The sequence below is a fragment of the Rhipicephalus microplus genome, chromosome 5 (assembly GCF_043290135.1).
Source record: "Rhipicephalus microplus isolate Deutch F79 chromosome 5, USDA_Rmic, whole genome shotgun sequence".
Classification (NCBI taxonomy): Eukaryota; Metazoa; Arthropoda; class Arachnida; order Ixodida; family Ixodidae; genus Rhipicephalus; species Rhipicephalus microplus.
In genome coordinates, this window is record NC_134704.1 from 133,338,906 (window position 1) to 133,354,187 (window position 15,282).

The 15,282-nt window shown below is 43.4% G+C and overlaps 1 protein-coding gene across 1 annotated transcript in view; it reads left to right on the forward strand.

Moving 5' to 3' along the window:
* The first annotated feature begins 1,244 nt into the window (after nt 1-1,244).
* The window catches only part of LOC119174223 (sodium-coupled monocarboxylate transporter 2), a 69,817-nt gene continuing 55,779 nt past the window's right edge, over nt 1,245-15,282 (forward strand). Inside the window, exon 1 of the mRNA XM_037425046.2 lies at nt 1,245-1,915. Within this exon, the coding sequence (XP_037280943.2) occupies nt 1,583-1,915 (333 nt within the window). The 5' untranslated portion in view covers nt 1,245-1,582. The remainder of the gene's footprint in view (nt 1,916-15,282) is intronic.

Genomic DNA, 15,282 nt, shown 5'->3' on the forward strand with positions numbered 1-15,282 from the left:
CGACAAGGCCGCGCGAAGGCAGAGTGTGGAGCCGCGCGGAGCACCGTCCATTCTCAAAACACGCTGTGCTACGTGGAACCTCCCCAGCTCACCAAGGCTTGCGTCATTTCGAGTACCGTAGAAGGTAGTCCCAAAGAGAACATCACGTATGGCCAATCGAGCGCTTTGGCAAAGTGAAGAGGCCACCGGGAACGGACGTTTAATCAAGAATCATTTATTTTAACGTATACGATTCGCAGCTGATGCCTTCCGACACAAGTTCACAGCCTATACAAGTATCAGTAATGAAGCAATTCTCAAATAGTGTGTGACAGACTGAAAATTCGCCCTAAAGCGCAGACACCATTGATGTCTTGCGCCTTGGCTGCGCTGCTAGTTTATTGTCAAGGTGACTACATTTGGTGCAGTTGGTTGTTCGTTGTCAACGCATCCTTGGAATTCACGCTACCTATATGCTAGAACTGGATTTATACGAACGTTGAGCAGACCAATGTGGTGGAAAATTAACATTATTTGTGATCCGTATTACAATAGAAACAACCGAGAACAATGCTGCTAAATACTATGAGTAATTTATTTATCAAACGGAACAGCCTATCATTGATTATATTTATAGTTTCTATATTTTCTTCACTTCTAGCAGACGCTCACCACGGAGTATCAACAAGACGAGCATCCGCTAACACGAAGCCGATGAGCAGCGCCAGAACTTGGCAAACGAACGCGAGTTCCCCCAGAAATGTGTCGGCTCATAGCTTTCCTGCTATGCGATACTCGAACAGATGCGACTTTCACTTCTCTTTTCCCTTTCGTTTTACGTTCTCAATATTTGTTTGTAGTTTCCTCCTCTCCCTTTTAAAAGTCCGCTCTCAATTACTCGAACCAGCTGTGGATCGGTGGCATCGGCCACCCACCGCATAATTCTTTTTTTCATTCTTCCTACGAAACGTGCATCGTTTAGACATGCGGTGAACGTACGCACGCAGATATATAATTGGCGTGCGGCACTGTACGGAAGAAACGAGACAAGCCACGTAAAAGAAGCCTCTCACAGCCCCAGACCGCAATTAAAGAGGAGGATTCTTCTTTAAGCCGATTATGACAGCAGTCAGGTGACCGGTAATGCTCCCTTCCCGATCTTCCCTCTCCGCACGCGCTTTCGCACCCTTCCCCCCGCAGGCAGCCACCTTTTGGCCGATCTCCTTTCGCAAGCATCGGAAAAACTAGTAAAGCTCCGTATCACCGATCGTGGCGTACAAGGAGCCACTCCAGCTGAACAGAGCGGCCACTTATGAAGAGGTGACCGCTAAGCTCGCGTCGCAAAGCGTATCGCCTCACAACGACATAGCGCCCACTTGAACATCGGCCGACAGCGCTGCCGACTGTACCGTTCTTCTGGTGATGCTTCCTCATCCAAAGGATTACCGAGACTTGGCGTAGGCACTTGGTGACCCGGGTGTCTTGCGTGAGTTCGGTTCGGCGGAAGCCCTCTTATCGTGGCTTCAGTTCGGCCCTCTAGCATTTAGCTTACGGTTCCCATCGAAGGTTTTCGGAACGGCACAGGCCCCACTAGTCAACGGTGATGGCTCCAGCGGCCGAGTACATCGTGTTCGGTGGCCTGATGGCCCTCAATTTTGGTCTTGGGCTGTACTTCTCACTAAGGCGTAAGGCCCGGTCTGCGGACACCACGACCGAAGTATTTTTGGGCAGCCGGGCCCTCCGTTCATTCCCACTGGCTGCGTCGGTCGTGGCCAGCCTCATCTCGTCCACGGGACTCGTCGGTTTCACGGGACACTTTTACGCGTATGGCTTCCACCTGATCTGGAGTGGTCTGACCACGATAGCGGTGACACCGCTGGTGGCTGGCCTGTTCCTTCCAGTGTTCTACTCCCTGCGCATCACGTCCGTGTTTGAGGTGAGATCTGGTGCCTATTTGTCTCTTTACGTTCTTTTTTTCTTCATCTCGCCCCTCTCAATCAGTCATATTGTGTTAGCTGTCAATTGCAGCCTTTATCTCATCTGTAAGGTTTAGTGTTTGAAAATTATAGAACCATGAGGCGTGCCGCGATATCCAGATTATTTCGGACCTCAAGGGAATCTGCAAAAGACTCTGAGCTTTGAGCAGATAGCTCTCATTTTTTTATTTTGGGTTTCGCAACGATATAAGGTTTGCTGCTGGGATCGGGAGTCGAACGCGCGTCTTCCTGCTTGGCGGCGAATCTTAGCCGACATGCTACCATGCCGAACAGCACTTTGACTCTTCATAAAACGTTCAATGTTCACTTCTAATGACGTTTTTTTTTTTTCAACAGCTGCAAGCTAGTGCCTGGAACGCACGACACATATACAGTCATAAAAGTAACTTGAAGCTCTAGGTCTTGGCGAGGGCGCAAATTTCTCCGTAAATTTGCCGTCTAAATTTTCAATAAGTCCATCCTTCATTTTTTTATTGAGGGGGTTGGCTAACCGATTGTCTGATTGTATTCACTCGTGATTTCACCTGTCGTGTAAAATCTGAGGCATTAGTTTTCTCATCATAATATGGGAAAACGAAAGTGCTGTGGGACTGTTGATCGTATGCTATTGGAGTTTTAGGTAGTGAGCATTTTAGCGCGTATGGAAAAACAGGGCAAAGTTTCGCCTCGCCGCATAATTTTTTCTTCCGCGATCATCTAGACGGAGAGCCCCGTCTCCTCATACGACAATATTTCAAAGTATACGACGTTATAGTTGAGGCTGATTCCACATTGTGCTGTCGACGGTTTATACATGCCTTATCGTTCAGCCACGGATAGGTGTTTTTCTCTCTCTTCCTCTTTACAGCGTACTTGTAAATGATTAGGCATAACCGAAATTCGTCCGCCCTGTGCGCACAAGATCTCGTCGTACGTATGAGCTACAGGAATTGGACAGATCCCTCGACTCACCTCGGGTCTACTAAAACTAAAATGGGTACACACGAGCGGCAAACAGCGATGAAGTTTTTTTGAGTACTTGCGATGAATAATTGGAATTTTTTTTAATGAACTTTGAGGATCAATCCAGTAATAAATACCGTGGCCACCCGTTCTATTTCGTTGGTTAACGGTGTTCACGGAATGCTTGAAGGGTGATTTGTTTTTTTTTCTTTTATCACCCGTGAGAGTTTTTTTTATAATTGGTATTGACGTCAAGTAAGGAGATGTTGGTGCCCGAATGGGGCGCTGGCTGCTCCTTATAGGCATAAGGTGTCTAACAAGGAGCACGAAAGGTACAAGACTTCAAGCGTAGGAAGTCTCCTGCACATACAATAAAAGAATACTTTTATTATTTATAGTGCACTACCGGATCTTTAGTTATTACTCATGTCCCGCGGGCAGCTTGCAATAATCCCGCTTGTACAATTACGGTCTAAAAATGAAATTACTTGCCAACAGCCAAAGCCATGTTCAAGAATTATCCGGTTTTTTCTTATTATTTGCCAGTGCGTTTCACTCGTAAACGCCTAAATGGTAAAGGAATTGAAACAGCTGCTTCCGTGGTGATCGTACGTTATGTTGGCAAGAACCGTCTTGTTCCGCGAATCATATCAAACGAATAAAAGCCTGTTAGCGTGGTTTACGTGCTCGTTTGTATTCTACGCTGACAGGAAACTGCTGGATCTGACAAACAAATGCGTCGCCGTGCTTTTTTTTTTCCTCACATTACCCTCTCAAAGGAAAAAAAAGAAAAAAAAAACGCCCGCCTGTGCGGAAGGAGCAGCACAGTCAGTGCGAAAGCTGGAAGAGTGGCCTTTCAGTGTTTTTTTTTTCTGAACAGCTAATGGGTAACAGCTGCAACCACACTTGCTGAGTATCCGCTAGGGCATTGATAATAGTAATTTGGGTAGCAGGCCGGTATTAGCTATGCTATCCTGCGTCATTCTTCTGAGACGTTTGGTATCCGCTTAACACTTGCAAGAAAGTCTGTTCCCATTGTTCATGCTGTGGCTGACGACGATGAGGAATTATACCGGTGGTGGGTATGTGCCACAGTCAATAGGTGATCGAGAAGAAGATTTTATAACGGTTTGGAGCATTGCACGACTCACTCGTTATGCTATTCACACTGTGGGACGCCAGGTTGTTCTTTTCTATTCTAAAATGCTCCATTACTCATAATAAATAACGCGATTCATTTCCCGAAGTCAAGCCCGCCTTAGGCAAGTTTGAGAACAACTTCCAAGCACCGGAGTGGCTCCGTAGTAGAATACAGAACTGACACGCAGCGGATCCGGGTTCGAGTCCCACTGTGTCCCTAATACTAGTTTTGTTTTCTTAATTCGAGCGAAGTGGTTATGGACACCGTCGGCGGCGGCAGACAACTACGCGGCGCCACGCGTCACCCAATTTATAATCTCATAACAGCATTCGCTGTAAAATGTAAGAAATATTTACCATTTGATAGATTGTGCTCTGCTACATGATCGCTGACCTGGTTTAAAGTGCTTTACGCTTTATCATGAGAGTACATCAAATTTCTGTTAGCTGCTATGCTCGTGATGCTTCCACAAAATGTTGCATTGGTTTTGCCTGCTCACCCAACAATGAGACCGAAGCCATTGCCTACAACTTTATAGCAATACTTTTGTGTTACAAGCACTGGACACAAAAGCAGCGTATGTGCCAGATCAACCCGTTAGATGATGTGAGGTATCCAGGGCGTAATAGGCTGGTCGGGCTGCCGTTTTGTGTACCCGGTAGCTAGCCAGAATTGAAGCTAAAGTCGATAAATGTATAGCCACGTCGTTTAACTTTGTTGCCAAATTTGTAGCCAAACAGAATGGAATTAATGTTATCCGTAGAACTTTTACAATTCAATTATAAGAAATACCATATTGAATTAAGAAAATTAGGAAAAAAGCACATTTTCCCCACTTCTTTGATATTCAAGCCACACATATGTTGCAAATAGCAAGATAAATTACGAAAAGCTCATTATGCAATACATGTAGTTTATGTACAAAAAGCTCTTGCCACGCTTAGAGTAGCTTTAGAAAGCTTCAGGCTGAGAATTGGTGTAAACATTGAACTTTTGAGCAGTTTTTCTGAAACCAGAAACAGAATTAGAACAATTAGTGCTAACACTTGAGATAATTAAATGTAGTTATGGTGAATGCCATTCAAGCTTAAAATTGTCACGGGTTTTTATTTTTGCTAAGTTGATACAGGAACACACACTGTGCAACAAAAGCCGAAACTTGCACGCGGTATCTGTATAAATAATGAGTTGCGCCCACAGCGTACAAATTACACAATTGCCAACATACAAGTGACTTTTGCACTTTGTATTTGCGAGCGCGCCATGCTCGCGTTAGAGTGACTAGATGCGCGCCAGCCTGCTCGTCGGGGATGGACGCGTAAGCACATCGGACTTTTATCGGCAAATAAAAAGAAAATTAGTGACCTAATATACCCAAAAACATAAAGTTAAAAGTGGCCCGAAAATAGCCGTGGCGCCAACCTGAACTTTTTGTTAAAACAAGAGCTCCGAAAATGGCCAATTTGGCGTAAAGGGGCAACCAACGGTAACCCTGTATAACGCATTGTAAGATTAGACCAGAATTATGTGCCGGATATTTTTCCTCTCAACGCATTATTGTACCACACACATACATAACTACCTACACATATATAGTGTTGCATGTGTCACGTAACCATTCTTGCATACGATGTTCTGATATCAATCAATCGCTTATTGTATTGTCCTCTTCTATTACACATACACACACACACACACACACACACATATATATATATATATATATATATATATATATATATAGATAGATAGCAGCATTTGTCAAAGTATCGAGAGCATCTATATTACAAATTCTTTTAGCCTGCACAAAAATTTATAATATGAATACATGCCAACTTACCCAGAAATCTGCTTTATTAGCACAAGAGAATCTGTTAAAATTGCCTCTTTGGCAAAGGTTGATGCGTCAAAAACAAAAAAAAATGTTTGATAAAAAATATTATGTGCTAACGATGTAAGTCCCTTCGTAGCTTCTTTCAATGCACGGGGTGTATGATTGGATGATAGAAGTCTGGTTATTTGAAATGACCAATATCTCTCTCTTTGGCTTTGGGTCATAGAAGAAGTTGAATATTATTTGCACGGAAATAAAGTAAATAAAAGTAATAAACAGTGACAGAAATATACCGTGTGCCTCAAAAAATGTTGGGACTTCCACCACTGAAATAGTTATTTCTTTTATTTACAATTCCTACTGTCTTGATACACCAGACGTAGCAGGAGCTTCTACATCAGTTAGAAACTCAGACTTTCAGTTCTGTTTTGCCATTTTGCGTCAAACAACACTATGGCCTCGACATCGTTGGTTACAAAGTGCATTTTTTTCTCTCTCATCACTCTCCGAGCCGTTCTGTCTGACCATGCACCGAATTTCAGGAAAGGTTCGAGTGTCCTTGCTTTTGCTGCGATGCACTTCTTTGTGTAAATTGAGTAGTTGCGTGCGTTATATGAACTTACCGGACACGTCAACCAAAACTTGACGCCTACACAGTTGATGCAATATCGGCCCTCGAAACAATAAGCAGCCTTACGCAACACCAGTTCTGCAACCTGTACAAGGCTTATGTAGTACGTCATGCCGTTTATACTCGGGACCATTACGTAAGAGTAGCGAAGAGTTGGGCAATCACTGCTGGTTTTACGTGATGAAATACGACTCGTGTCTACGTGTTGGTTATGCCATATCTTGTATACCAATATATATATATATATATATATATATATATATATATATATATATATATATATATATACCTGGTCTTAGCGTACCCGGTACGTTAATAGTCAGCTTCTATATATATCGACTACTCAGCTTGTAATTTATCGACTACTCAAAGCACATGAACACTTATCGCTGTCAAAAAACACTCCCTTTTCTAGGCCTGTTTATCTGAGTGCTCACATGTAAACACCTTCACGTATGTGCAAAGCCACGAGCCACGAAAGTTCTCCTAGCTTCTTGAGGACTACCAGAGTTCCGGACTACTTGTGAACGAACAAAGCGAAGCCGTATTGTGTAGTTTTAAGCTGCCTGTCTATCCGTCTCTTTCTAAAAATTCTTCACTATTTTCTATCCTTTCTTTCATTTTTATTTTTCCTTCCACGCAATCTGAGTGTAGGTTAGCCAACCGAGCCAATGTTTGGTTAACCTCAGCGCCTTTCGTCTGTATTTATCTTTCTCTTTTCGCATAGCAAACATAAGTATCAATATCATGAAATGTAGTTTTTTGCTGAAATGGTTTAGAGGATATATTTGGCAGTGATGAAGCCATTTAACAACTGCTGGCACACTTTAAAAACAAGATTGCTAGGCAACGCTGCGAAAAGCTCCACCATAGCTATTTACAGCGGAATTTAGACTACATGCCTTTCCTCACAAGATGACGAAGCACGGACCTAGCTTCACAAAGGGAAAACACTTTAAATACGTGACAGCGTTACCAGATCGGATGTGGAGGTTAGAGTAGTTAATGAGTCATCCATACCAATGACGAAACGGTGAAGCGGACAGAGTGAGGCAATCGAAATGCGATGCTTATTACGAAGTTCGTCTCGAGAACAGATTATGCGTGCGTCAAAAGAGGTGACACTGAATAGCCTCTGGCTCCAGTTTTCGCATCGTTATTCTCTATGCCGCAACTGGAATGCACATTGCCGTGATCAGCGCTGACCGATAAAAGTTCAGTTTCACTTTTCTCGGAGAAAACTGCTAAAGGTGTACTCGCACGAAGGACCATATCGAATTTCAAGCCCGCTGTTTGCGTACTACGTCACGGTACGTCAGCCGTTTCCGCGTTCTTTCTTCGGTCCACGTGGAGCGATTCGTGAAACAACAGAGGCCCAAATAAAAGTGGGTATTCTCGGGCAGCAATCCCGTCATTCTCATTTCCAGAGAGAATTGTCCGTTGTCGTGCGAATAGTGGCTGCAAATGGGTCTGAAACGCGTCGAATGTCATCTGACTTATTCGTACGGGATCACGTCCGCCTTGTGAATACAGCATAAGCGCTTCGAGGCAAGAGACCACGAACCTTAAAATATGCAAAATAAACGGTAAATTTCACTCTTTGCTTGGTATCTGTTCAAGTTAAAATCCGGGAGAGCGTGGTTATATGCACAATTGTTAATTCACACTAATATAGCCACGCAGTTGCCTTTCTGGCTTCTGAGCGCTATCGGGAAATGATTGTCGTACTAATCTTTGAAATGATTACGTCACAAGAGCTCGTCGCAATACGCAACGCGTGCTGGAACTTAGTTTACGTAAAAGCTCTCAGCCAATGCGTTCTTCTGGCGTAAAGATGAAGCGTGCGAGGTTTATGGCCTATCTTCTGAATCGGGAGATTTTATTGCTGCTTTTCCTTTATACATAATTTATTAGAGGTCTACACGTGAGCTGCATGAAGCTCTTAAGGGAGCGTCTCCATGGAACTTTTGACAAACTCGAGTTCTGGGCAAAGAAAGAATGAAAGAAAAAGAAAGAAAACAAAAGAAAAGAAGGAAGAAATAAAGGAAAAAGGAGAAATAGAGTAAAGATAGAAAGAAGGAAAGAAAAAAGGAAGAGAGAAAGATAAAAAAGAAAGAAACAAACAAACAAAAAAAGAAAGAAAGAAGGAAAGAAAGAGAGAAAGAAAGAAAAAAAGAAATTCACTGGTAAAAGAATGCCTTTCGCTGTGGTGCAGCCGGTACGGTGTTCGGCTGCCCCGAAAGACGCGGATTCGTCCCGTCCGTGGCGGCCGCATTGCGATGCAGACTAAAGGCTAATGGCCCACGCACTGTTCGGTGTCCATGCACGTTAAAGCACACCTGATGACCGAAATTGCCACAGCCCACCACTATAGCATCTCATATAGCTAATAACTCACATTATGGTTCTAAACTGCAACAATTAAAATAATATTGAGATGAGAAAGAATATGTTGAAGATGCCAGGTACAGTGCGAATCGATGATATGAGGACAAATGAGAAAGGTTGACATAATTATCACGTTTGAGCTTGGCATTAGTGTTCGTCTTCCATCTACGTTAAGTAATACCAAGTTTGGTATATATGAAGCTAGGGAACCAGTCGCGGCCACGCTATGAACGTGGCATGGAGTCAGGTATTACCTAAGAAGAATCTCATGCTTTTATTCTTTGGACATGTCATTTAGTTTCATCGTCTGTTCACGTCTCGTGATTCCAAAGTTTATATACGTGAAGCTTGCGAAATGGCAGTGAGCATGCTATGAGCGTAGCATGTAGTCATGTTTTACATGACGCGCGTTACGATTACAATGTTTGGATCTGCCATTTACCTTCGCGGTCCATTAACATCACGTATCACTGAATTTGGTATATGAGAAAATAGCGAAACGGCTGTGAGCGCACGATGAGCGCACCATGAAATCATGACTTACATGACATGCTTGTCATGATCTCCACGTTAGGGTCTGTCACTATTGTTTGCCATGCAGTCTTGTAATACCACACCCGTTTTGCAATGTGTCATGTGAACGAAACCACGAGAGCAGCAGCAAGACAACGAAATGTAAATTATGACATTCATGACATACGTATGATGGTTCTCAAGTCGTGGCTAGTTACTTAAGCTTGTCACACAGCCATGTTATGTCATATACATTTTGGAACAGATCCTTTTATTTATATGACTAAAAGGGCTAAAAGTCGTAGGTGGCTGGATAGATAGATAGATAGATATATATATATATAGATAGATAGATAGATAGATAGATATATAGATGGATAGATAGATATATAGATAGATAGATAGATAGATAGATAGATAGATAGATAGATAGATAGATAGATAGATAGAAAAGAGCAAAGTCATGGTGATGATATGTGGGGTTTAACGTCCCGAAAACACCATATGATTATGAGAGACGCCCTAGTGAAGGACTCCGGAAATTTCGACCAACTGGGGTTCTTTAACGTGCACCCAAATCTGAGCACACGGGACTAGAACATTTCCGCCTTCATCGGAAACGCAGCCGTCGCTGCCAGGATTTTATCCGACGAGTAAGGGCAAAGTCGCCGAAGTTTGCTAAGAAATGCTTCGCATATAAAAAAACAATAGGGTCAAACTGCCATCATATTCTTATTGTAGCATGCTGATATCACACACAGTTGGATTTATTGCCTGCAGCCCTCACACCCTATTTACCTCGCGGCTGCTCCGACGCTGCTAATCATGAGGTCTGCACTTCAATTCTGTGTCGCCGTGGCAACATTCCAACTTGGCGTAAAATCAGAAACGCACGTTTACTTATCTTTAGTTGCACTTCAATACCCCAACCGACGAAATAACGCCTAGCCCTCCACGGGCTACCTCATGTTTTATAATCAAATCGGGATTTTTGATTTCTTATTATAAATAGAACCAAATTTATGTGCGCTTGTGAAAGCGTACAATATGGACAGATGCGCAATTCGGGCAACAAATCACATAGAGGAGGGCGATCAGGTCGTTGAGCCTGCCATTCACAGCTTAACTTAGAAAAGAGCGTTTCTATAGCGAGACACAGGCACTGAGACGGCAACAGCAGTGAAAAAAAAATTGCCCCTACTCACCGCTGCCCTTCACTTGAAGCCCATTATAATGCCCGTAAATCATAAAGAATAAAAAAAAAACCGAACATAAATTGCGAATCAGGACTTTGTACTTACGAAATTGTTTTTCACTAAAGCTGCTCGTAGGAAAGCATGTCAGCCAGTGACAATGTTGAGCGTATTAGTGACGATGGCTTGCTAGCGTCAAAGGGCAGCTTATATTTTGGCCTCTAGGGTTTTCATTGTTTGTTTTACTTGAAGGGCTACGATGACAAAACGCTGACATGGTCTTCTCCTTCATAAGTAACATATGCTGCTTTTGTCGTCTTATCAAGTGCACATATCCGCATTACGGCAATTAACAGTGCCAGAATAACCGAAAAGTGGCGTGTCCTGAGCGCCCACACGGCGCACGTCACATGGCATGCCGTAGGGGCATATGGACACTAAAGCATCGTTCAGGCATCTGCTTAGTTTCGACCATCGTAATTTTTGCTGCAGTGCAAGTGGGAACCACTCATAGACCTATTCAATGCTTGTAAACAGTGGACGGTGCCATTGACATACTGAGGCACTTGCAACAACGTCGCAGCGCGAAGGCTATGCCAGGATGAATAGATGGAAAGATGCTATGGATGAACGAATAGAAAGAACCTTTTACTTGTTTGAAAAAAAAAAGGATTAACGACTTAGAGTACTAGGTACTCTACTATGGGAGAGCATATGCCGTTCCATGGGCTTCACAGTTGATGTGGCCCTGTTGACCAACGAAATGAAAGCAAGAATAAAAAGGTGGTGACATGTGTTCCACTATAGGCTCGAAAGAAAAAAAAAACCGAAAAGAATACTTTCTTTTTATGTTGGTATAATGCCTTTTCTTCTCTGATAAAATGTATAATATTTAACAAAGAATTAGAAATTCATAGTTTGTCTCTATACTTTATCAAGCAGACTCACCTCATTTTACCCGCTATTTCTGTTCTTTATCCCGACGTTTCTGCCACAAATACTCCAACCAACTCTTACATGCTTCGATCATGGACGTGCTCAGCTTTCCATGTACCCACACGTATACCTAAATGGTTACCGCAACTATAAATCAGAACATGTTCCATTGTTTCCTTAGCTGCCCATAGCATGGACGTAGCTTCTTCTTTATTGAACCTCGCTTTACACTTACATGTTCAAGGGCAACCCAACCTCGCTTCGAATAGTAAAGAGCTTCCCATTATATTGTCATAAAACATCTCCCTTCTTACTTCGCTTTTGCCCTTTCGGATGTTACTGAGAGGCGGCTTCTCTACCATCACTGTCATTCAATGAATCCTCTTCACCTTTCTAACTTTTCGCCTAATGCCCCTTGTTCCCATATCACCCACACTGCCAGCTGTACATTTACTGGTGAGCGTCCTAGTTCCTTTTCTGCAGCTTGTGTTCACGCTCTTCCTATACGAATATTTGAAGATCTTGCTCTCTCCTTCATTTTCCTCAGCTGCTCTTCAAACCTCATTATGCTCTTAGCTTCCCTTACTTGTAGCCTTTCCATCTCATATCCCCCTCTACAGCCTCAGTTGTCGTCTTCCCATGAGCGCTTAACGCAAGGAGTCCCACAGACCTTTGATTTACAATCATTCCTCATTACGTCTCTGACTTTATGCACACCACTCAGTTAACAAATGTGAGCCCCGGAACTTGTACGCCTTTCCAGAGACCTCAATGCATTTCGAAACTATTTTATTGTCATAACATTCTGTGCTTCATTAATGAAGCATTCCTTTTTGCCTTTTCTGGCGTTTTTTTTTTCTTCTGTACCTCCATACACCTATCCCCCTCGTTTATGCATGCTCTGAGGTACTTGTACTCTCTTACCCTCGGTATATCGTGGCCCTGTATCGACACCACCTCGTCTTTCTGATCTTTGAGTGTATCATCAATCCGCATTTTGTTGCACTCAATCTTAGTCCTACAGCCTCGCCTTCCCTTCTTTATGTATCTACCAGCCACTGTATATCCTATTTACTGTCCGCAAATAGAAGAATATCATCAGTATAAAATAGACTTGAAAGATCTTGCTCAACTATTGCGACAGCCTGTTTGTGTGACAAATTAAAGCCAATGTTGTTACCTTCTAGCGCTTTTTCCATCCTCACCAAGCACAGCACGAATAACAGTGGAGACAGCCTCTCGCTAATTTCAACGCTGTCGTCGAATCTTATTTCTTTCCACTCTATGCAAACTGTAATTCGTCAGTATATCTTTTTAAAAAGCTGTATACAGTCGTCACCTATGCTGAATTCCTGCAATATATTCCACAAACGTTCCTGATTAACGTTGTCGTACACCTCACCGATGTCCGGATAAGCTACGTATATGAACCTCTTTTCTATTTTAGATATTTCTACACACTGAGTGAGAACAATCAGGTTATTGTATAACCACCTGTCGATTCGGAATCCTTTCTCAAGTTCTCCCAAAGTATTATTTTGCTTAGTCCACGATTATATTTTTAATTTTACTGCCTGCATCATCAACCTGTATACCACCAATGAAAAGGTCAGTGGCCTATACGAGCTAACGTTGACCTCTTCTCTATTGCCTATATAGATTAAGTTCATTCTGATTTTCCACCAAAATTCGGATATTTCCCTTCCGTGTAAGAACTTTTCTACCACTTTCATCAGTGCTTTTTTAGTGCTATGTCATAGTTTGATAATGAGGCAGACGGGAACCCCGTCCAAGTTCAGAGTAGTGCGCTCGAAACTGTTTCCTTTGGCCTTGTTTCACTGAAAATTGTCAGCCTCAGGCACTGCATCTTCCTCAGTTGCACTCTTTTGCATACTTTCACTCACCGGTGAAGTCCTCTGGGTCACCTTCTTCAACAAATCTGCTGTTAATTTCACATATAAAATAGCGCTCCATACCCTTCGAATTTATTTCCTCCGTCATCTACCACACGTTGTTGTATCATGACAGGCTTCCTGCCTCGCGCTTTTGGGTGGCTTCAAAATATTTTAGGGATGGCCTTCTTCCTTTTGCGAATCTCTGACATAGGGAGGCGCTTAGATTGAGGCAATGGTGCGAAGGCTCCACCTAGCCCAAAGCTCGCCATCACCCTTTATCATCACCCGGAACACAGGCACAGCAGCTTGAAAGCTCCCTCTGAGGACAGCGCGTCGGGAAGAGCACAGCACGTCGGGGCGCTGTGCTCAAAGGCACGCGAGAGGCTCCCCGGCCCGCTGTACTTGGGAGGCAGCACTGCAGATGCTGAGCCTCTTGTCATGTGACGATTGAGTAGAAGGTGGTGGCAAGCGTTGAGAAGGTCGGAACCTCCATGGGCGGAACCTTCGCGCCAGGACGTTTTCGCAGCTTTGCAGCAGTAGTGCCAGTCGTCACATGCTTATAGAGTGTAGTGGCGAGTTTGGGGTTGAACGGAGCCTTCACACGGCCACGTCAGTGCAAGCGCCTCACTATGTCGACGGTGCCTATACCACTGTTTACAAGGCATGCAATAGGCCTATACCACGCTGAGTATTCTTTGACGATGGTTCGTAATGAAGATGTAAAATCCTTGTGGAACACAGAGCTTACGGCGCGCGCAACTGCATAGGCTGGGCCCGTCTCGTCGACTTCGGCCTTCGTCCGGACTTTCCCGACTTGAGACAACGTTGCTTTGCCAACTGTGGCTTGGTGTCGCTTTCATCAATGTTTTCGCCTTCCGGATCGGCATGGAAAACGGTGCTGCTTGTGATCATTTCGGCACTGATGAAACGATAGAGAACGTTCTCTGTCACTGCCGTTGTTTCAGCGTGCTAAGACAGCAGCTAGCTGCTGCGTCAGCCCACCTTGACAACAGGCCATTATCAGAGCAGTCAGCGCTTGAAGGTCGACATGACTTGTCTTTGCACAGAAAATTAGTGAAGTCCTTATTGATCTTTTTGCGTCGTAATGACCTATAAAACCCTGGTACTCTTCTCCTGACGGGAATATTACCAGAGTCTTGGAAGAACGCTAACATCATCTTAATACATAAGAAAGGCGATGACAAGGACTTGAAGAATTACAGGCCGATCAGCTTGCTCTCGGCATAGTATACAAGCTATTTACAAAGGTAATTGCTAACAGAGTAAAAAAAAACATTAGAATTCAATCAACCAAAGGAACAAGCAGGATTTCGAACAGGCTACTCAACAATTGACCACATTCATACTATCAATCAGGTAATAGAGAAATGCTCAGAGTATAACCAAACACTATAAATAGCCTTGATAGATTACGAGAAGGCGTTTGATTCAGTAGAAATATCAGCCGTCATGCAGACAATGCGGAATCAGGGCGTAGATGAAGTATATATAAACATTCTGGAAGAAATCTACATGGGATCAGCTGCTACTATAGTGCTTCATAAAGAAAGCAACAGAATACCAATCAAGAAGGGTATAAGGCAGAAGGACACAATCTCCCCAATGCTATTTACCGCGTGCTTACAGGAGGTTTTCTGAAGCCTAGAATGGGAACAGTTAGGGATAAGAGTTAATGGAGAATACCTCAGTAACCTGCGCTTCGCCGATGACATTGCATTGCTGAGTAACTCAGGGGACGAATTGCAACTCATGATTACGGAGTTATACAAGGAGACCAGAAAGGTGGGTCTTACAATTAATCTGCAGAAAACG